The sequence below is a fragment of the Mustela erminea genome, chromosome 21 (genome assembly GCF_009829155.1).
Source record: "Mustela erminea isolate mMusErm1 chromosome 21, mMusErm1.Pri, whole genome shotgun sequence".
Lineage (NCBI taxonomy): Eukaryota > Metazoa > Chordata > Mammalia > Carnivora > Mustelidae > Mustela > Mustela erminea.
In genome coordinates, this window is record NC_045634.1 from 37,506,002 (window position 1) to 37,527,267 (window position 21,266).

The 21,266-nt window shown below is 45.3% G+C and overlaps 1 protein-coding gene across 2 annotated transcripts in view; it reads left to right on the forward strand.

Annotated features, from left to right (window-relative positions):
* Positions 1–21,266, forward strand: part of CSMD1 (CUB and Sushi multiple domains 1) — a 1,941,062-nt gene that overhangs the window by 1,729,489 nt on the left and 190,307 nt on the right. For both annotated transcript variants that reach the window (XM_032328946.1, XM_032328947.1), the window contains one exon: positions 8,745–8,849. In XM_032328946.1, coding sequence (XP_032184837.1) covers positions 8,745–8,849 — 105 coding nt within the window. The remainder of the gene's footprint in view (positions 1–8,744; positions 8,850–21,266) is intronic.

Sequence of the window (21,266 nt, forward strand, 5' to 3'; positions counted from 1 at the left end):
TGGGGCCTACACGGGAGCTGAGGACGTAAGTCACACTGAGAGTAGTGCAGGTTTCTCAGCGCTGGAGGAAGGAGTTAGATGGATGGAAATGAGGAAATCTAACTGGATCTGAATGAGAGTATCACGGCGAACTTGCTGTTTTAATATGTATAGATGAAAATTAAAAAGTAAGTGTGCACGCATGCATATTTCTTACCTCTGTCTTTTGACAAATACAAAACAGCAGCCTAGCAGCAGTGAACCCCTCTAGTACTGATCTGGGCTTCTAAATCACAACGTAATACCGTCTTCCCTAGAAGAGCCAAGTGTTCTTGGACAAATGAGGACTCATTTCTCAAGGTTCTGGTAGGAAGAAAAAGAAATACATGATGAACCACTTTGTATAAATTAGAAATCTAGGAATCCATCCAGCTATAAGAGGATACGTGCATCGATGAAATGAATGAAGATTTCCCTTACAGAATGCAAACTAATAAATCTAGAAGGAGGCAGAATTAGAGCATCACCATTTGGCAACCGTTAAGATCATGAGTGATTCAGGCTGGGACATCAGTGGGTGCTAAAACTGACATGTAAAGTTCCAACGGGAAGGAGCACGTACGCCGTCACCGTGCGCATCCCCACCTGATCTGTGCTCATCAAAAGCAGGAAGTGGTAACTGCAGGAGGAAGAGCCTGGCAGAGGCCACCGTCGCCAAGCGTGAACGTGAGGGTCACCAAGAATGCAGCAGGGTTCGCACTGGTGTGCTGGTACACGTGCTGTCCAGACGTGCGGCAGGGTTCGCACTGGTGTGCTGGTACACCTGCTGTCCAGACATGCGGCAGGGTTCACACTGGTGTGCTGGTACACGTGCTGTCCAGACATGCGGCAGGGTTCGCACTGGTGTGCTGGTACACCTGCCGTCCAGACGTGCGGCAGGGTTCGCACTGCTGTGCTGGTACACCTGCCGTCCAGACGTGCGGCAGGGTTCGCACTGCTGTGCTGGTACACCTGCCGTCCAGACGTGCGGCAGGGTTTGCACTGCTGTGCTGGTACACCTGCCGTCCAGACAGACAAACCGGAGAGCTCCACGGGTTGGTTTGCAGTCACAGGAGTGTCTACACTCCCATCCTGGCTGGTTTACAGCCGACATGATGCCGCGTACGCAGGGCTGGGATGACATGCAGCCTTTCAGCCTGAACGAGCCGGTTCCCTCACACCCCGGGAGCGAGCAGGGAGCAGAGGAGACAACCCAGCAAGAACACAGCGCCGCCTTCTGACATTCTTGCCCAAAATGCAAAGACTGTCGGACAAACTCAAATTGAAAAATATTCTACACAAAAAAAATGCGCTTGTATTTTTCAAAAGTATCAAATCGAGGAAGGCCTGGGAAGACTACGAAAGTCTTCCCGACGGAAGAAGAGGAAGAGAAGGGAAGACGGATGCATTGAGTGATCACGGACGGAATCCCTCTGCTGCCAGAGAGAAGAGTCCTGGAAATCGAACGAGATCTGTGTGTCACATCTCTGCCGCATAAACACGCATGTTTGTTTGTTTTTCAGAGTTAGCCATGTTCTGTTGTCAGGAAACCATACTGAATTTTTACAAGAAATAGACCGTCACATTTGCGACTTGCTCACTAGTGGTTTAGGATAGGACAGTTTTACATGTACTCATAGATGAATGGAGGTGGAGACAGACACAATTATGATATGCTATGTGGAGACACAGTGGGTATGTGGAAGCTTTTGTACTAGGTTGGCACCTTTTTTAAGGTAGAGATGATTTGAGATGTTTTAACAGGAGATTTTAGTAAAACTTTCTATGGAAAAAATGAAAAATCAGCCATAAAATCTGAATATTTTAAAAAACATAATCAGTATTTAAACGTTTCCTGTTTCTATGGTACTTTTAAAAATATCTATGAAAGAATAGCGAACCCATTTTGAAAGTTAGTGGTCGAGTACAAACAAACAAGTATGAGAAGTCGGTATATACTTCAGGAAAAAGAATCGACTGACTTCTTGAATAAATTCATGTTTTTTAGAATTTTTATTTCTGTTTGAACAGCTCTGTATATGTAAGGCTTATGTTGTAAGCCGTCTAAAATTATTTTTGAGAGTAGGCAGGTTATAAATTATAAATGAATAGAGTCCATCAAAATTCATACCAATTTGTAGCTGACAGTCCGTATTAAGGGGAAGTAAGTATCTGTGGTGATGGTAGGATCAGTAGAGGCAACAACATCCTTTCTCTGTTTTCTTTGTTGGGCGTCGCTCTATGTAGGTCACACTAAAACAATGTAATCACAAATATACTGCCTGCGGCAGCACTTAAAAAAAAAAATCTCCCAGCTGCCTTTTGTGTGGTGGGAGAGGCTTCCGCTGCCGTCCCCCCCCCAGAGGAGCCCCAGGGGCCGCTCTCCGTGCGGGGTCGGTGCTCGCGGCCCAGCATCCCCACTGCTTCTCCGGCTGACTGGCACCTGTGTGTTTTGTGTGTCACCTGAGGCAGCCAAATCCAGCGGCTTTTGCAGAAGAGCTGGTGACAATCTGTCCTGGTCAAGGTCCGAGCAGGGGCAGGGCATGGTTCAGGAATTAGCAGTAGCGCGTAGAAGCAACGTGATTCCCAAAGCATGGCTCCATACACAGTCGCGTACGACTCACGGGTCCGGGACTTAATATCGTCTTCACCTTCTAGAATGGAAACGTGTTAGATGTTTTCAGTGACTGAATCTGTGTCAGAGTGGGCGGGTGGGTGCGTGGACGTGAGTTCCTGACCCCACCGTAACCCGGTCGACTGCAGACGAACAGACGAAAACGTCGAACATTGTGCAGTGGGTCCCGTGTGTGCAGATGTGGCACCAGAGGCAGTGGAGTAGCTTCTGGAAAGGGTACGTTAGAGTCTCGTCTCCCAAAGAGAGACCCAGAACTAGCAGGAAGCCCTTGGGACGTGCTGCCCTACATGTGCTTTCAGAGAAAAGCTGGGTCACTACAGCCCTGGGTGGCCAGGGAGCAGGTTTTGGAGGACATGGGAGCTGGGTCGTTTCTAGTCTTGGGTAGAAGAGCCATGGGTGGGAAGCGAGGAGAGGCAGCTGTGCTTGAAAAGAGTTTAGTTAGTGATGCCGAGTCACGTAATGGAAACAGTCACTGATGGCCCCAGTGTGGGTAAAGCCAGGCAACGGGTCATGCAGAGGCTGTCGTGAGAGCGAATTTGGTTAGATGAGTTAGATCTATTTCAACATCATTCTTTCTTTTTATTTATTTATTTATTTATTTATTTATTTGACAGAGAGAAATCACAAGTAGATGGAGAGGCAGGCAGAGAGAGAGAGAGGGAAGCAGGCTCCCCGCTGAGCAGAGAGCCCGATGTGGGACTCGATCCCAGGACCCTGAAATCATGACCTGAGCCGAAGGCAGTGGCTTATTAACCCACTGAGCCACCCAGGCGCCCCCTCAACATCATTCTTTCTGCAAACTTGACCTAAATCTACAAAAACTGCTTGTGTGGGCAGCCGGGTGCTAAGACCCTTGCTGTGACGAGCGCTGAGGACTGTGCGGGGTTGCTCAGTCACCACCTTGTGCGCCGGAAGCCAGCGCAACACTCTCTGGTAACTACACTGGCTTTACAATTGTAAGAAGTTGGAAAACCACTAGAAAAAAAACATTAAATTACAAAAATAGTACCAGAGTGAGAAGACAGCAAGCATCGTACACAATCAACAAAAGTGGGTAAAAATCAGTGTTTCTGGCTGGTGTGTTGAGTTGCGCCAACTGCCTGGGCTTCCTCCCTCCTCCCCGGTTCTTCTCGGAGGCCCTGGGTGTGCCCTCTGTGGGGCGAGGAGAGACAGTGTTTCTCTGAATAATTACTTCTGTTTTGGGGAGCAGGCCAGGCTACCCCTCCTTTTTTAAATTACGTTGATTTAGCCCCTGTGTAGCCGGCGTCACTGGCTTTCGATGTGCTGTCCTGGACTCCGCAGCTGCGTGTAGCGCCCAGTGCTCCCCAGCACACGTGTCTTCCTCAATACCCACTTCTCCTGTCCCTCACCCCCGCCCTTCTGCAGCCCTCAGTTGGTTTCCCAGGACTCAGAGTCTCCCATGGCTCGTCGCCTCTCTGGTGCCTCCCCTGCAGGTTTCCTCCCCTCCGCGCTGGCGCTCCGCGCTAGTCCTCACGTTGCACGTGGGAGTGAGACCGTGTGGTAGGGTCACCCCTGTTTGCAGCACCCGCGATCCGGACTCTCCGTTACTAGGTAGTTTCAACACGAGTAACCAGCTGGGATGGGCTGACGGTTGAAAAACAACTTATGTGTCTGTCTCTGTCTCAGACTGAGGTCAGGCAGCACCTGAGTCAAACCCCCAAACCTCTTCCAAGTATCTCCCAGGCGCCACACCACGGCTGCTCTTACAGTGCGTCGTGCTCTCGCGCGTCAGGCCTGAAAAGGCATCACGTCTCAGAGCGGCCCGTCCTGACAGCCAGGAAGGTGTTTGGGACACAGACCCCACATCTGTTAGGGACTCCAACTTCCAGAGGAATTTACCCGCACACGTAGCTGCGAGCACGCCCGCGCACCGTCAGACACTCGCGAGCGAGCACAGCTGGATTCTGACGGGCCAGAGATGCCCAGGCACATGCTCGGTCCGAGTGGGACCCCGGGTAAATGCAGGGAAGGACGCTCAGAGCTAAGCCGAGGTCGACAGTCCGGAGCGCGCTTGCCGAAGGGAGGCAACACACTGATCCGCGCTTACGGCCGGGTGTCTTACCGGCATGCTGTTTCTGCCTCCCCGCACCGGCATGCTTCCGGACCTCGTGCCAGGGGACAGCCTGCTTTGGCACTTGGTATGCTCTGAAGGCAGCAGTTGTCGTACCTGCATCCGAGCCTCTCCTGGCTCTGGACTTCCAGACCCACAGCTCCCGAAAGCAGAGAGGGCGGCAAGGCTCGGGGCGCAAACAGCGGCACGGCCAGAGGAGGGTGCGGAGCTCCGCGGGCCTGCCGGCCCTCCGGGGACTCAAGTTACGGTGGGATCGCTCCCGGGCCGCAGGGAGGTGGCGGGCCGCGGCGCGCGGGTCCCGCACACTGGCAGAGGCCGAGCGGTCGGCCGAAGGCGGGCTCTGCGCCTTGGAGCTGCTGGAAACCGAGGGCCCCGTGAGCTCGGGGATGAGCAGATGTGATGAGAAGAGCTTAAGCCCCGAGTGTTTGCGGCGGACTCTGAGCAGGGAAGGGACCCCGGTCCGGATGGGGACTGGATGTCCCCGGCCTGCGGGATGAGCCTCAGAGCACTTAAAAGAGTTTAAAAATGTCAGTGAAACACGCGTCTTTCGTCCGAGTCTAGAAGTGACGTTGACAAGCGTTCTGCACTTGTGACGGGCCGGTTTGTGTGCGGAACGAGGACAAGGCGGACGCGGGCGCGGGAGGACGCGGGTGCGGGAGGTCGGCGGGCGCGGGAGGTCGGCGGGCGCGGGAGGACGCGGGCGCGGGAGGTCGGCGGGCGCGGGAGGTCGGCGGGCGCGGGAGGTCGGCGGGCGCGGGAGGTCGGCGGGCGCGGGAGGTCGGCGGGCGCGGGTGCGGGAGGACGCGGGCGCGGGAGGTCGGTGGGTGCGGGAGGTCCGCGGGCGCGGGTGCGGGAGGTCGGCGGGCGCGGGAGGTCGGCGGGCGCGGGAGGTCGGCGGGCGCGGGAGGTCGGCGGGCGCGGGAGGTCGGCGGGCGCGGGAGGTCGGCGGGCGCGGGAGGTCGGCGGGCGCGGGAGGTCCGCGCGCGTGCCAGCAGCCCAGGCGGGAGCCGAGAGCCGTGGCCGCTGTGGCCGCAGGGCAGGCGCTAGCGCAGCTCCGTGCTTCACGGGTGGGTCTCGCCGTGTCGCCGTCCGCCGCTGAATGGCGCCCCGGGCTCCGGGGCTCTGCGCCGACCGGGCAGGTTCTGCCGGGTGTGTAGCCGGGGAGTAACGGCGGTGTCTGGTGAGGAGGCTTACGGGTTTATCAAGCTGACGAAGACTGTCCGCCACGTGAGCAAGTGAGTGACCTGGTGTGAGCCGGACGGGGCCGCTGAAGCAGGAGCCCCGGGAAGGAGCGACGATCGCACCACGTTAGCGCGAGCTCCGTGTCGGCGGAGACTCCGTGCTGGCTCCCAGAAGGCTTGTGCCGGTTCGGATTCCCACCAGCGGTGTAAGAGGTTCGTCCCCTTCTCTGCAGCCTCGCCAGCCCGCGCACAGCGGCGCATTGACAACAGCCGAGTCGTCGAAGCAGCCTGCGGGCCCACGGCCGGTGACCGGGCGAAGACGACGCGGGCGGCGCATGGTGCAACCTCACTCGCCGTGACAAAGAATGGCCTCTCGCCAAGTGCGGCCACGCGGACGGAGCTAGCGAGTGCTTTGCTGAGTGAAACAAGTCCGTCTGAGACAGACACTGACCATATGATTTCACTCACGTGTGCGTTCTAAGAAACAAATCGGATGAACAAATTAAAAAAGAGAGACAAAAAGCAGACGCTTGAATGTAGAGAACGCACCAGTCGTCATCACAGGGGCGTGGGTGTGGGCTGGGGAAGAAGCTGTTGGGGATTAAGAGTGCACTTATGGGGGCGCCTGGGTAGCTCAGTGGGTTAAGCCTCTGCCTTCAGCTCAGGTCATGATCCCAGGGTCCTGGGATGGAGCCCCGCATCGGGCTCTCTGCTTGGAGGGGATCCTGCTTCCTCCTCTCTCTCTCTCTGCCTGCCTCTCTGCCCACTTGTGATCTCTAGAGAGAGATCACAATAAGAGGTCAAATAAATAAAATCTTAAGAAAAAAAAAAAGAGTGCACTTGTCGGGACAAGCACTGAGTAATGCGTAGAAGTGTTGAGTCATATCGTGCACCTGAAACTAATGTAACACTGTATGTTAATTATAATGGAATGTTATAAAAAAAAAAAAGGTAAAATGGGTTGAAGAGAAACAGGCTACAATTATAAGGACACCTTGAACAGAAAAATCAGTTGTGAAAAAGTAGCTAGAAATACAGGCAGTGGTTAGATCATGCAAGGTCTTTTAGGCTAAATCAAGGAGGCTGAAATTCCATTCTAAAATCATCACGAATCCATGAGAATTTTAGTATGAAATAATCATAAGTTCATTAAAAAAAAAAATCCTTTCTTCTAACTCCTGAATAGAGAGTGAACTCTCTGAGGACAACAGTGGGTTCAGAAAACAGGCCAAGAGAGGGCTGCACTCCTCGAGCTCACGGGTGCAGGTGGAGGGCACTGGGGTGATGGCGTAGAAGGGGCAGGGAGAGGCGGGCGAGGTGGGGTCCGTGGGCAGGTTGCAGAGGAGCGCGGGGTCACAGAGAGAAGGGAAGCTCGGATGGGAGAGGGAGGAGGTGCTGACGGTGTTGTTGACTGGCGTGAGGGGCGCAGGAGGCTGGCCAGCGTTTGCAGGCTTGGATTAAGAGTTAGGCTTGGCACACGCCATCTTCAAATGTCCTTTGGACACCCAGGGACGTGAGGCCCACTGGAGTCTCCACCTGGAGCCGTTGACTTGGAGCTGGTGGAGGACACCGGGACCCTGGAGAGGGAAGGATGATGGAGGAGCTTCCGTCTTTGACAGTGTTCATCTGTCTTGAACAATTATGAGCGTATCTCCTTATTCTGATTTGAAATAGTATTTCTTTCTTGACACAGTAGGGTCATTTTCAGTGTAGCTTGGTCTAGTCAGTTGCTCACAGCATGGTGAGTTGGACCCGGCAGGCGTTTCCTCGACTCTCCTCCGTGCTGAGTATGCGCTTAGAGAGCCAGGCCGGGCAGGCGGCAAGCATGTGCACTCGTCGAACACGGAATTTAAAGCGGCTTATCGTTTCGCTATGGAATGCCTCCCACCAGAATACTTTAACATTCCTATTGATGGGCATTCTGCTCCTCCTCAGCCCCCTCCAGGGTCACAGTGTCTTTGTCGCTCTTGTCCTCAACGTCTGTACATCTCCTACTGACTTGTCGGTCATCACAACACAGGCGGAACATTTTAAGTAAAGACATGATTTGTCATAAACCTGCCTTTTCCTTTTCACACGAGCTTAGTTGGAACCACGTGCCTATCTCAATGGGAACATCATTTAGCACGGCGCACACAAGGAGAGAAGAGAGAAAACGTAGTCAAAAGCAGCATTTTCTCAAGAATATATTGGATCAGTCCCCTAGGCTAACTGTCCCCCTGTCTCTTCCCCCCACCCCTGGGCCTCCATAAGACATGCTCATTTAAGTTATGTCCCTTCTTTGTTCAAGCCAAAATAAGAAAAAAACCAAAATAATTGTGTTGTTAAAGGAATGCAGTGTGGGGGGCACCTGGGTGGCTGGGCTGGTTAAGCATCTGCCGTAGGTTCAGGTCTTGATCAGAGGACCCTGGAGGGAGCCCCGCATCAGGATCCTTGCTCAGCAGGGAGTCTGCTTCTCCCTCTCCCTCTGCTCTCCCCGCCATGCTTGTGCGTGCACTCTTTCTCTCTCCCAAATAAATACATATAATCTTAAAAAAAGAAGAAGAATGCAATGCAAAAAGCCAGTGCATGGGGAAATACAAGAATTGGTGAGTTAGTGCACTCAGACGAGTGAGGAGAACAGAGAACATGTGCCCCTCTATGGTATGAGAACAAGAGAAAGGCTCAAAGTACAGAAGGATTAGAGCCAGTACGCAGATTGCAGGGGTAGCCACCAGGCCATAGGGATTTGCAAACTGAAGCAGACCCCACATCTGTAGTATAGACAGAAAAGTGAATGCATTTGTCAAATGACTGTCCTACCCCATGTCTCCTGCAGGAACCACAGTCCCAGCCCTTCTGAACAGCACCTCCAACCAGCTCTACCTGCATTTCCAGTCCGATATCAGTGTGGCAGCTGCTGGCTTTCACCTGGAGTACAAAAGTAAGGTCAACTCTTCTGCGTCCCACTTCCCTTGTTTTATCGAGCGCTTTTCTGAGCAAAATGGAAGTCCACGCCCTTACTACGTAGGAAAATAGTGTTGTTCCAAAACCACAAGTTGCATGAACGTGCATCATTTAAAATCTCTCTCACTGCAATATATATTGTAAAAAGCAAAGGAATGAGGACAGCACATGTTAGTATCTGGAGTAATTGTTGAAAAGCACAAAGCGACACTGTGTGATTCCTGATTTCTTTTGTGAGTGATAGCGGATGTTCATATTAATATCCCGAAACCTAGAAAATCATAATTTCCCACAAATTATGGTCATAAGGCCTTTCCACTTGTAGCCTCCAAGGCTGTTAGCAGAGGCCCAGCACGGAGCCACCACCGAGCCTGCCGCTTTGTGTATTATTCATTTTAATTGGAAGAAGGTATTGCAAAGGAGACGCTAACCTTTTAAAAATGAATGTGCAGATGCGTTAAGAGTCTGATAAATGGGTTGACAAAGGTCAAATTCGCAACTCTTCTCTGGCATTTGATGATGCAGGTAAACCTTGTAAAAATGAAATAAGAATTTCCAATGAGAGTCAGGTTTATTTTAGGACATGTTTTCAAGCACTGAAAATGCTTAATGTTGATATTCATCATGTTTAATAAGCAGTTGCAAATAAGCAAATACATGGATAAGTTTTAATAAGTGCTCTTTTGAATCGAGATAGACGGTTTGCTCAGATGTAAATGCACGCATGTTTTTGAAAGACCAGATTTCCAGCTGATGATAAATATTCTGAACCAGACACAAACCACGGGGCTGTTTCCCACTTCAGTTAAATTCCCCTACTTATTACAGGCATTTGTATGCAAGTTTATTCCAATTTATTTGAATAGGACTACTTTGGTGACAGTGTAAAATGATGCTGTGGATGTTATTTATGTAGGAAATGTCTGGGAAAAAAATCTGCTACTTTGATACATTTTGTGAACATCTGTAGATAGGAAACTGTCAGCCTTATTTATGATAGTGTTAATAAATTCACTAATATTTTTAGCAATGTTAGAACTCAGGAATGCTCTTCTGTCTTTCTCTCAAACTCATCTCATGGATTTGGGCTTTTCACTCACTTCTTATAAAAAGAGGTGCTCATAAAATAATTCGTTCTCAGTTGCTATTATGTATAATTACAGCGGCAACAATATAATTATCTACTTTCCACTTTATTCCTAACCAGTATACTTCATTAAAAAAGAAAGACCGAGATTTTTCCCACCAAATCCATCTTCCTTAAATATCCAAGGCCTTGCTCAAATACTTACCGTATTCATTTTTTCGCTGCCCAGACATAATGCTACATTTTCATTTGCTAACCTTTGTTCCGAGGGACTGTTTTCTGGTGCTGACACCATTCTGACCACCACCCCCCCCATGTCATTGTTGCCCTCTCTACTTCCTGTATTATTTATAGGCCCTCATTCCCTTCTGATTCCTTGGGCCAGAGTTGAAAATATCTGTCATTTTAAGGGTTTATAGAATTAATCTCATTGAGGCCAACCTCAAACAGTATAAGGACTGTTGCATTAAGCTGCCAAAAGACTGTTGCATATTTTTAATCCGTTGACATATTTCCATCTACTTAAAATATGTACTGTCAATCTCCAAGCTTCTAAATTCAGATTTGTCACTAAAATTGATATTCATGAAATTATAAGAAAAATGACAAAAACACACACTCTGTGTGGGTCCTGCTCTGAACATGTTACAGCTACTTACTCACTTGTCCTCCAAAAGCCCTGGTTTGAGGGATGCCCAGCACTTAAAGAAGGAAGGACATGGCCTGTAGTCGCGCTGCTAGGGACCCACGGAACGTGAGACACTTCGTCACAAAGGCCCTTGACTGAACCCTGTGTGAGGATCCCAACAGTCCCATCAGAAAGGCAGCATGCACTGCTCTGTTCTACAAACGACGGCCCCAAGGGTCAGGAGCAGGTCGATGACCCAAGGAAGGGAGAGGAGCTTCTGAATCAGTTTGTCTTTCCCTAAAACCAGAGCTACCGTGGCTGGTCCACATCTGCTTCTGAATGAGGGCTTTGGAGTAAGCACGAGGCCCAGGTAATTATCACAACCCGTTGTTCCAGATGGGCACTGACGGGAACGTCCCAAACAGAAAACAAACATTATTATTTGAAGGGATGAATTATCAAATTTTACCAGTCGCAAAAGTGACTCCAAGAAGGCCTGATCCTGTATGTATGACCTGGGTTCTCTCGCGTGATCTGAGTAACACTCGAATGATCAGCATCATTGAGTGCTTCCTGCGTTCGCCAGGTCAGCCGTCCTTCTGACCTGGATGGGAATGTTGACATAGTTCCACAGTAGGACACAGGAGTCACCCTACCTCTGGGCTCTTTTCTTCAGAAAAACTACCGAAACAAAACAAAATAAATAAATTTCATAAAACTTTAAAAGTGTTTATAGATAATAATGATACTGGTGGATCCTGGAAATAAGAAAATCTGTGCTAAGGGTATGTACCATATGAACTCGCTCCTAAGGAACAATATGGCGGCAGCTGTCCTTGAACTCAACATGGAAGAGCCGAGAATGTTTTATATATAGGAATATCTCTTCTGCGTGTGTGTGTGTGTGTACACAATGTATATCAGTATGTCAGTAACCAGGGTTTATTGGTTTCAATGGGATTTGGTGGCAGAAGAGGTGATAAGATCGAAGCCATATGCCATATTGGAGCCCTTCTCTTTGTTTTACTTATATTTTGTTGATTCTCCCCTCTTCTCCTGCCAGCTCTTAGTTTAACTGAATATTTTTATTGCTTCAATTTATCTCCACTATGGGCTGATTAGATAAAACTTTAAAAATGTAATGATCTGCCTGGAGTTTAAAAGATACATCTTTATTATTTTAGCAGAGCTTACCTTCAAGTGATATTATGCCCTTCCATGTAAAAGAGACTTACAAGGGTGTATTTCTAATATCTGCTTTCCTTCCGTTATGTTATTCACTGCCTTACATTTTATTTTCACAGGCTATAAAGCCCACAAAATATTTTTACTACTTTGGGTTTTTACATTTCTACTACTTTACTACAACAGTGATCTTTTAGAGTAAATAGAAAATAAGAAAAATAAATATCTCATGTTTACCTTTGCTTTTAGCATCTCTGGAGCTCGTATGTGTCTGGGTCAACCCAAGTTTCTGTCCGAGGACTGCTCCTTCATCTTTCTTGTAGTGCGGGTCTACTGACTATGAATTCTCCCAGCTTTTGCCTTCCTTTTTTTTTTAAGTCATTATTTCACCTTCATTTTTGAAAGATACTTTCCAAGTACAGAAGTCTAGGTTGAAAGTTTCTTTGTTTTCAGTGTGTTAGATGTGGTTCCCTTGTCTTCTCATCTCTCAGTTGACGGTGAGAAGTAGCTTCTTACTTCCTGCATCGCTAGACATGCGTGTGTTCTTTCTCTCTGGCTTGCTGCAACATTTTATCGTTTATGTTCTGTTTCATCACGTTGATTACGATGTGTCTAGGGCAGAGTGTCCGTGTGCTCTCAATATTCGTCCTGAAGTTCTTGACGTACTTGATCTATGCTCTGACATCTTCTGTTGGTCACGAACAAATCTCAGCCACATTGTCATCCCAAATATTGCCGTCAGCCCATCTCTTTCAGCTTCTGCTGGTACTCCATTACATGTGCGTTAGGCTGTCGCACATTCTTTCACACTTCTTGGCGCTTACTTCTGCTTTATTCACTCTTTACTCCTTGTGTCCTGGCTTGTGTGATTGCTCTTTTTTTTTTTTTTTTGGTAGATTTTATTTATTTATTTTACAGAGATCACAAGTAGGCAGAGAGGCAGGCAGAGAGAGAGAGAGGAGGAAGCAGTCACCCCACTGAGCAGAGAACCCGACACGGGGCTCGATCCCAGCACCCTGAGATCATGACCCGAGCCAAAGGCAGAGGCTTAACCACGGAGCCACCCAGGCGCCCCTGTGTGATTGCTCTTAACTTTTCTTCAGATTCACTAAGTCCTTCCCAGTCATGTCACATCTACTGACGAGCCCGTTAGAAGCATTCCTCATCCCTGATATTGTGGGTACGCCCCGACTAAAGTTTTCACTTGACTTTTTCTATCCTTATCGTCTCTCTACAATCATCACTCCATCTCTTCATGCATGCCTCCTGTCTCCCTACATTTTTTAACATACTTCTCAGAGTTATTTTAATATTCCCATTTAATATCTCCTTTCGGGGCCCCTGGGTGGCTCAGTTGGTTAAGCATCTGTCTTCGGCACAGGTCATGGTATCAGGGTCCTGGGATCAAGCCCCGCATCAGGCTCTCTGCTCAGTGGGGAACCTGCTTCCCCCTCTCTCTCTGCCTGCCTCTCTGCCTACTGGTGGTCTCTGTCTGTCAAATAAATAAATAAAACCCTAAATAAATAAATAAATAAATAAATCTTCACGTAAGTAGACCCGCCCAGTTCAAACCCATGTTGTTCAAGGGTCAACTGTGTTATAAATCCTGGCTTTTATTTTACATCACAGAAAATTCCAGAGACCCTCCCGCACCCCCCCCCCCCAAAAATTGAAATGTCTCTTAGGAGATTATTTCAGGCATGCAACATTACCATAATTTGGTTTGGTGACAGGAGAATCCAAGCTTTATTTGGAGTTGAATGTAACACTCACAAAATGGATAACAAGTCAACGTGTTCTTCCCACCTGTGATACGTGAGCATTTTTACGAGTATTACATTTAAGTGAAGGCGCAACAGACATGACTTAATCTCATGGTTCTTCAGCTGACACATAAGTGATTGAAAGCAAGTTTCCCTGTCGTCTTTGGAATCTCAGGCATGACACCTGCGCAGCGGCGGGGTGGGTGGCTGGGACGGAGGGCTTCTCCTGCAGCTACATCGGGAGCATTGCCTGGTTCCCATGCGGCTCTAAGACGTGCGTCTTCGCATGACGTGCATTGGGCAGCGGGCCTGCTGGTGGCTGCCTGAGAGACTCAGCAGTCAGTAAATCACCGAGGCTGCCGCTCCTAACTGCTCATGGCTAAGACAGTTGCCCACATGGAAAGGAACCCGGTTTCAGATTAACAGTTGTCATTTGGTGCATCTGCCCCTGTGACACATTTGAGATTACTTTTAGGTTTGATGGTTCTCCGTATGGGGTGGCTTTCACAGAACATGCAGATTTGCCTTAATTTCATCTCTAGGGGATAACTGCCCCTCCCCCCAAATCGTGTTCCTCCTAAAGTAGACAGTGGGCATCTCAGCATCCGTCATGAATTATTCCCGCATCTCTTAGATCCTCTGCTCTGTCCTCCAGGCACCGCAGACAGAGTCGTGAGGAGGCGAGCAGACATGGTCTCTGCTCAGGTAGAATTTGCATTCTAGTGGTGGGCGTCGTGCACCAGAAAACCGGAGAGTCCGTGCTGCTTACAGACTGTGCTAAGCACCTCGGGGAAAATAAACAGAGTTCTGACGTGTAAGATGAGTTCAGTGCTGCTCTAGATGGAGAATCTTTCTTGAGGGAAAGATGGAAGAATGGGCAGGAGTCAGCCACAGAAGAATGCTGAAGGAGAAGCAGCGCAGTTACAGGAGCCAGTCACGGCGGGGTCGCTTTCATCTAGTCCCGTCCTGTTGAAGCGAGTCTGTGAGTGCTACGGAAAAGTAAATTGGTTGAGCCACAGTGGGTTTCTGAGTCCAACTCTAGGAACATTATATGGGAAGCAGTTATCAGATATCAAGCTAGCATTATGCCACATAATGGGTCAATCTAGACTTTCCGTCCTTACAGAAGAGATATTTCAATAGAGTCCCACCTACAAACATACATTGCTTTGTTGAAACCTTGTGACCACTTGAAAACTATGAGTATACTATTTTTTAATCATTGATTTGGTTTTAGGATCTTCTTACTCAAAGCTTAAAACTCAGGATGTTGCATTATTAAACTCATTCCTTGGATGTAAAAACTTAAAAGAGTTCTCTGTTCTGTTGCCAGTCTTGCAGATTTTCCATGTTGAGTAACTGAGGAAGAAAGATCATGGAATCTCAATAAGTAATGACTAGTGGCACAGGGACTTAGGCAGCCCGTGGCTAATTACATTCATGAGAAGCCCGTCCTGTCACATGTTGCGTCGAAGCTCTAGACACAGGAGAGTGGACTTCAGTCATGTGAGTGACAGAAGGGAGAAACGTTCTGAATGTCAGAAAAAGAAGCAGTTTTGGGAGGGGAAATGACGTGAGGCTGTTTCTCACTCCCCAAACCATGAGATTCCTCTGCCTCTTCACCAGATTGGTCTATTCTTGATGTCCTGTTTAATAAATAACAACGAAGCACAACTGCCTTTCCGAGCGGGTTTTCGTCAAGTTCCTCCGTGCAGTCATGCGTGACTTCGTACCAGATACACAGTCACCAAGGAAGCCGTACAGCCCTTCCTCCTCAGGTCGCTGATGTGTTTTCCGGTTAAAAACATGCATTTCCCTCAATCTTGACATTCCTCTCATTCTTCACATTGGTCACTTTCCACCGGTCCTTCCGTTTCTGGTCCTTTCCAGCCCAGTGCCATCATGCTCAGGTTTACGCCCAACGTCTCTTTGCTCAAAACTCACCCCCGCCAAAAGTCCTTCAGTGGCTCGACATCTCCTCACTCCTTATCTAGGCATCTCTGCCTATGCGTCCGCTGGCTTTATCACCCACCGTTGTCCCTCAGGCCGTTTCATTCGGCCAGGTACAGTCCAACAGACACGTTGTGTGAATTATCATTTTTCCAGGAGTGTTTCCACACTTCTCCTCCCCCACGGCCTCTCTCTCCCTTCTCTCTGCCTTTCTGACTCCCCCCGTGCTTCCTGAGCCGCTCAGCCTACTGCCCACACCGGGTCAACCCGTGTTCGTCCCTCTGACCTCTGATTTTATCAGCATTGATTATCCACATGTTTCAGTTACAATGCTTTTTTCTTTGTATTATTGGTCTTTATGGCCTTTAAACCCAATTAGATTGTTAGTTCTTTGGGATCCCGGGAAATATTACTCTGTTCCCAAACCTCCTTTCTTTAGTCTCTGTATAGGACTTAATAAATTGTGTTGGCTCACTTGTTTTCACGTGACTTAATTATGAGGTGATAATGTCCAGTTAGGGAAAGAGAACAAACTTAAAGAGATACGGGGTAGATCAGTGGCCATATCTGGTTTTTGATAGTCCATTTGAAATGAAAATTACATAATTCAATCTTCTGTGTGGACCATTTTTTTTATCTTTACATATTTATGAAAGGTTTTGTATTTTCTACAGATGCACGTGATGCATGGGTTTGTTAAAAATTCTATTGAGTGAGGCCCTGCTGGTTCTTGGAGATACACGGTCACTCACTGTAAGGCGTCTTCGCAAAGAAGGAGAGGGTTGCAGACAAGGGTACTGAAATGCAGTGTAGCCCGTGCTACGGGAGGGTAAGCTACAAGTGAGAGGGCGTTGTCCATACCATGTTGTGTATCTCAGTCTACACCTGACATACTTATCCCCACCCCTGCTTATTTTTTATTGTGGTAAAAAACACATACACTTAGACTGACAATCTTCACCATTTTTAAATGTGTGGGTCAGTAGTGTTAAACAGATTCGCATTATTGTGCAACAGATCTCTAGGACTTTGTCGTCTACCAGATCTTATACGATAAACACTAATTCCCCTTCTCCCCTCCCTCCAGCCCGGGCAACCCCACTTCTATTTTCTGTTTCTGTGATTCTGTCTGTTTTAGACATAGCGGCATCATACATTATTTGTTGCTTTGTGACTGGCTTATTGTCTTCAAGGTTCCATCCATATTTCAGCCTGTGACATGCTTTCCTTTTGTTAAAGCTAAATGATACTTCGTTTTATGTATACACTACACTTTCTCCTGTCGGTGGACAGTTTGGTTGTTTTCACTTTCCGGATATTGTGAATGATGCTGTAAGTGAGTGCACAAATATTTCTTTGAGTTTTTCTTTGAAATACTTTGGATATACACCCAAAAGTGAGGGTGCTTGACCATATAGCTCAGTTTGCCCTCTTTTTCTAGTTCCTTGAGGTGTAGAGTAAGATTATTTATTCAAGATCTTCCTTCTTTTTTAAAGTAACCATGAACTGCTATAAATTTCCCTCTTAGTCCTGCTTTTACTGCATCCCAGAAGGTTGGTCTGTCACATTTTTGTTTTCATGCATCCAGATATTTTTTTAAAAATCCTCTTGTTATTTGGCCTTTGTCTTATTGAATTTAAGATTTTGATTAATTTCCACAAATTTGTGGAAATTTCTGTTTTCCCTCTGCTATTGATTTCCAGTTTCATTCAGTTATGGTCAGAGAAGATACTTTGTATGATTTCAGTCTTTTTAAATATGGTTAGATTTATTTTGTGACAGAACATTTGCCTTACCTTTGAAGGTGTTCCTTATACACTTGAGATGAATTTGAATTTTGACTTTTTGGGTGGAGTATTCTGTAAATATCTGTGAGGCCTACTTGGTCTTTAGTCTTGTTCAGGTCTTCTCCTTCCTTATTGATCATCTGCTTGATGGTTTTATCCCTAAGTTAAAAGGGGCAATTGAAAGCTTTCAATATTATTTTGCTGTGTCTCTTTCTTCCTTCCATTCTGTCAATGCTTGCTTCAAACATTTGGGAATCCTAATGTTATATATATCTCTATATAACATTATATATAATATATATTTTATAAAATATATATTACAATAATTATTATTCTATAATAATGATTATATCTTCTTGGTGAATTGATCCTTTTCTCATTATATAATGCCTATTTTTGTCTCTTATGCAATTTTTATCTCACAATCTATCTTGTCTCTTTTAGGTGTGGCCACTTAGATCTCTTCAGTTTCCTATTTTTGTGGGGCACCTTCTCATCCTTTCACTTTGAGCTTATGCGCGTTCTCAGATCGAAAGTGCGTGTCTTGTAGGCAGCATAGAGTTGGGTCTTGTTTATTTTTTATCATTTTGCCAATCTATGTCTTTTAATTGTTGTATTTAATTCATTTACATTTAGAGTATTCACTGATTAGGAACAGCTTGCTTTTGCTATTTTATTCATTTCTTTTCGAAATGTCTTATAGCTTTTGTGCCCTTTTCCTTTCTTGTTGGCTTTTGTGTTTTGCTGATATTTTTGTAATGATATGTTACCATTTCTCATTTCAATTTGTGTGTATTATAAAGACACTTTCTTTGAATATACCATTGAAATTACATGAAAATTCTTAAATAATGTATTTTCAACTAATAGTAACTTCCATCACATATAAAAATTCTGTTCCTTTATGTTTCTTCTCCTTGCCCTCTTTATTGATGACACAAATTTCCCTTTTATATTTCATATGAATTAACATAAATTTAAAATTACTTTCTATGTTTTTGTTTTTAAAAATTTTAAACAGATTTAAAAGTAATTTATGTAACTAGCTATCATTACTCCAGGATTCTATAGTTTTGACATATTTACTTTTATCAGAGAGTTTTAAAATTTTGCATGGTTTTCTATACCATCTGATTCCATTTAACCGACAAGATTTCTGATGAGAAATCCACTGATAGTCTGATAAGAGGTTCCTTGAACATGACTTTTTTTTTTTCTATTGCCATTTTCAAGAGAAAAAAATGTTTTCTTTTCACATTTTTATCTGTGATGGTTTGATTATGGTGTGCCTCAATATAGGTTTCTTTAGATTTATCCTGGTTGGACTTCTTTGAGCTTCTTTAATTTGTATATCCATTTCTTTCCTCAGTTTTGGGCAGTTTTCAGCCACTGTTTCTTCAAGTAGACCCTCTGCCTTCCTTTCTCTTTTTTTCTTCCTCTGAGATACACATAAGGTGTATATTGTTCTGCTGAGTGGTCTTCTGCAATTCCCTTAAGCTTTATCCTTTTTTTTTTTTTTGCCTTTTATTCTCCACTGACTTGATAATTTCAAATGACTGATTTTCTTCAAGGTTGCGGTTTCTTTCTTCTGCTGGATTAAGTCTAACGTTGGTCTTCTCTAATGGGTTTGTCAATTCAGTTATTGGATTCTTTAGTTTAAAATTTATGTTTGGTCCTTCTTCATGGTCTCTTTGTTGATGTTTTTCCTTTGTTCATGTATCCTTTTCTTGATTGAGGTGAGTGGTTTATCTGTTGTCCTCTAATTCGTTGAGCAGTCCAATGAGAGTAATTTTGAATTCTATGGTAATTCATATTTCCATTTCCTTAGGGTAGGTTTCTAAAGATTTAATTTGACCCTTTGATTGGGCCATATCCCCCTGTTTCTTTGTATGCTGCTTTACCTTCTTTTGCATCAATGGCTTTTTAAGCATCAGCCACCTCTCCCAGTCTCTACAGTTTGGTTTTATAGAGGGGAGACTTTCACCAGTTGGCCCAACTGGAGATTCTGTAGAATGCTCAAGCCTTTTCTGAGATTAAAACCTCTCTGGGGTTGTGCATGCATCAGGAGAGGTTTCCCAGTTGCTAATCAGTAGCATCCCCTTAGATCTGCCTGCTGCTGTGGACTCTTTGTAGTTGAGCCCCCCCTTTTGGTCCTATCCACCATATTGTAGATTCCAGGATGGGTCAGACCATGTTTACTACCTTTGTTCCGAGTCATCAACCTTGCATCTCTTCCTAACAACCTTTGTATTCAAACAAGAGAGAGACCAGTTCCTTGGACAGCTCTCTAAAAAGTCAGAACATTGGATATATGTCCCACTGTACTCTCTCCCTTCACAGGGAGAAATCAGGAGTAGTGCCTACTGTGTTGTGGAGAGAACCTCTGGCCATGAATTTTTCCAAACAACTTCAGTGCAGTTGGCTTTTGATTCCCTAGGGTTTGGGAACCTTTTAATTGGTTTCTATATTTCTTATAAGGGAAATTTGTCTGTACTTTTGTTAAGTTGGTATCTCCATCAGGGAAGGAAGGTCTAGGGTTTTCTATTTTGCCATCTTATGGCATCACTCCTAGACTTGATGCATTTTTTTTAGTAAGAGTTAAACAGTTCAAGGACTAGTTAAATCAACCCACATCATTCAAAGAACAGAGACTATTTTTAAAAATATGTTCCTTTACTTTATTATTGTGCTACCAATTTCTTAGCTAACAAATAGTATGTTTGTACACAGTCTGAATGTTTGTATACGGTTGTGGTTTGTTTTGTTTTGTTTTCAAAATACACTTAGATTTGAGTTTTTGAAACCATGCTAAAGTAAAATCCAACATATTAAATTATATCACATTTGTCATTATATGAATATGGTTTATTTGCAGACTTCTGGCAGTACAGATATTTCATTATGTAAGAATGTTCTTATTAGTCTGTAATGTTTCCTCAAGTCTCTATAATAATAAATACCACAAATTTATGTTTACAATGATCAAATATCTTTATGAAAGTGTTTAGTGTTATACCTTAAGGATACGATAGAATACTATTAAACATGGTTTAGCAGTATCTTTTGTAAAGAGCCAGAGAAAATATATTCAGCTTAAGGACTAAAGAAAGGGGTCAGTACAGAAAGAAATGAGCATGACCAGGTTTGGCTCAAGGGAAATGGTTTGGAAATCGTGTTATAAAACATCAAACCAAGAAAAAGATATTAAAATTATCAGTATATTTTACTAAAAACATATTTTTCGTAAATTTCCTTGATTCAATCAGCTACTGTGATGATTTGGCCTATTAAATCTTAAGAATTTCAATTAAATCTGGACATTTTATATTTGCTTTTTTTAAAGAAATGCAAAAACATATGAGCATAAATACATGTGTTACATATGCATATGTATACATATAGTCACATGTACAAATGCCAGTTTTATTTGGTAAGTATTACCATTAGTCTATCTGATATATAAATTGAACAATCCAAGATACTTTAAGAAATTATTGTCATTGTTATAATTTTAAACACATAATTGACCTGGAAATGCTAATAAATGCACATACCATTACATTATGTTTGCGTAATTGAGGTTAAGTTCAAGTGTAAGGTTTGATATTTTAAAATTTGAACTACATTTAATGTTCTAAGTTTTCTGAGGTATACGTGTGTCTGGTACATTTTGAAGTGGGAGAATTTCCTTTTATTTGTAGTAAATATCGCTCTGGCAAAGAAGCTTGATACGGTCATGGCTTCAGTGATGGTTCTCTCCATGAAGGAAAGGATAGCATTTCAGGCATACGCAAATTACTGAAGTCCTATAGGGGACAGGACGGTTCTCTTCTTAGACCCGTGAGAGGAGGTTTAGCAATACGTCACTAGCAAGAGTTCACCTGTTCGTTCTTACTTGTGTGAGACAGGTGAAGTACAATCTATTTCTCAGCATTTGTCCTTTATTAATAGGAAGTAAGAGAACATGTTATTTAGCAGCCAAAATATTTTTAGC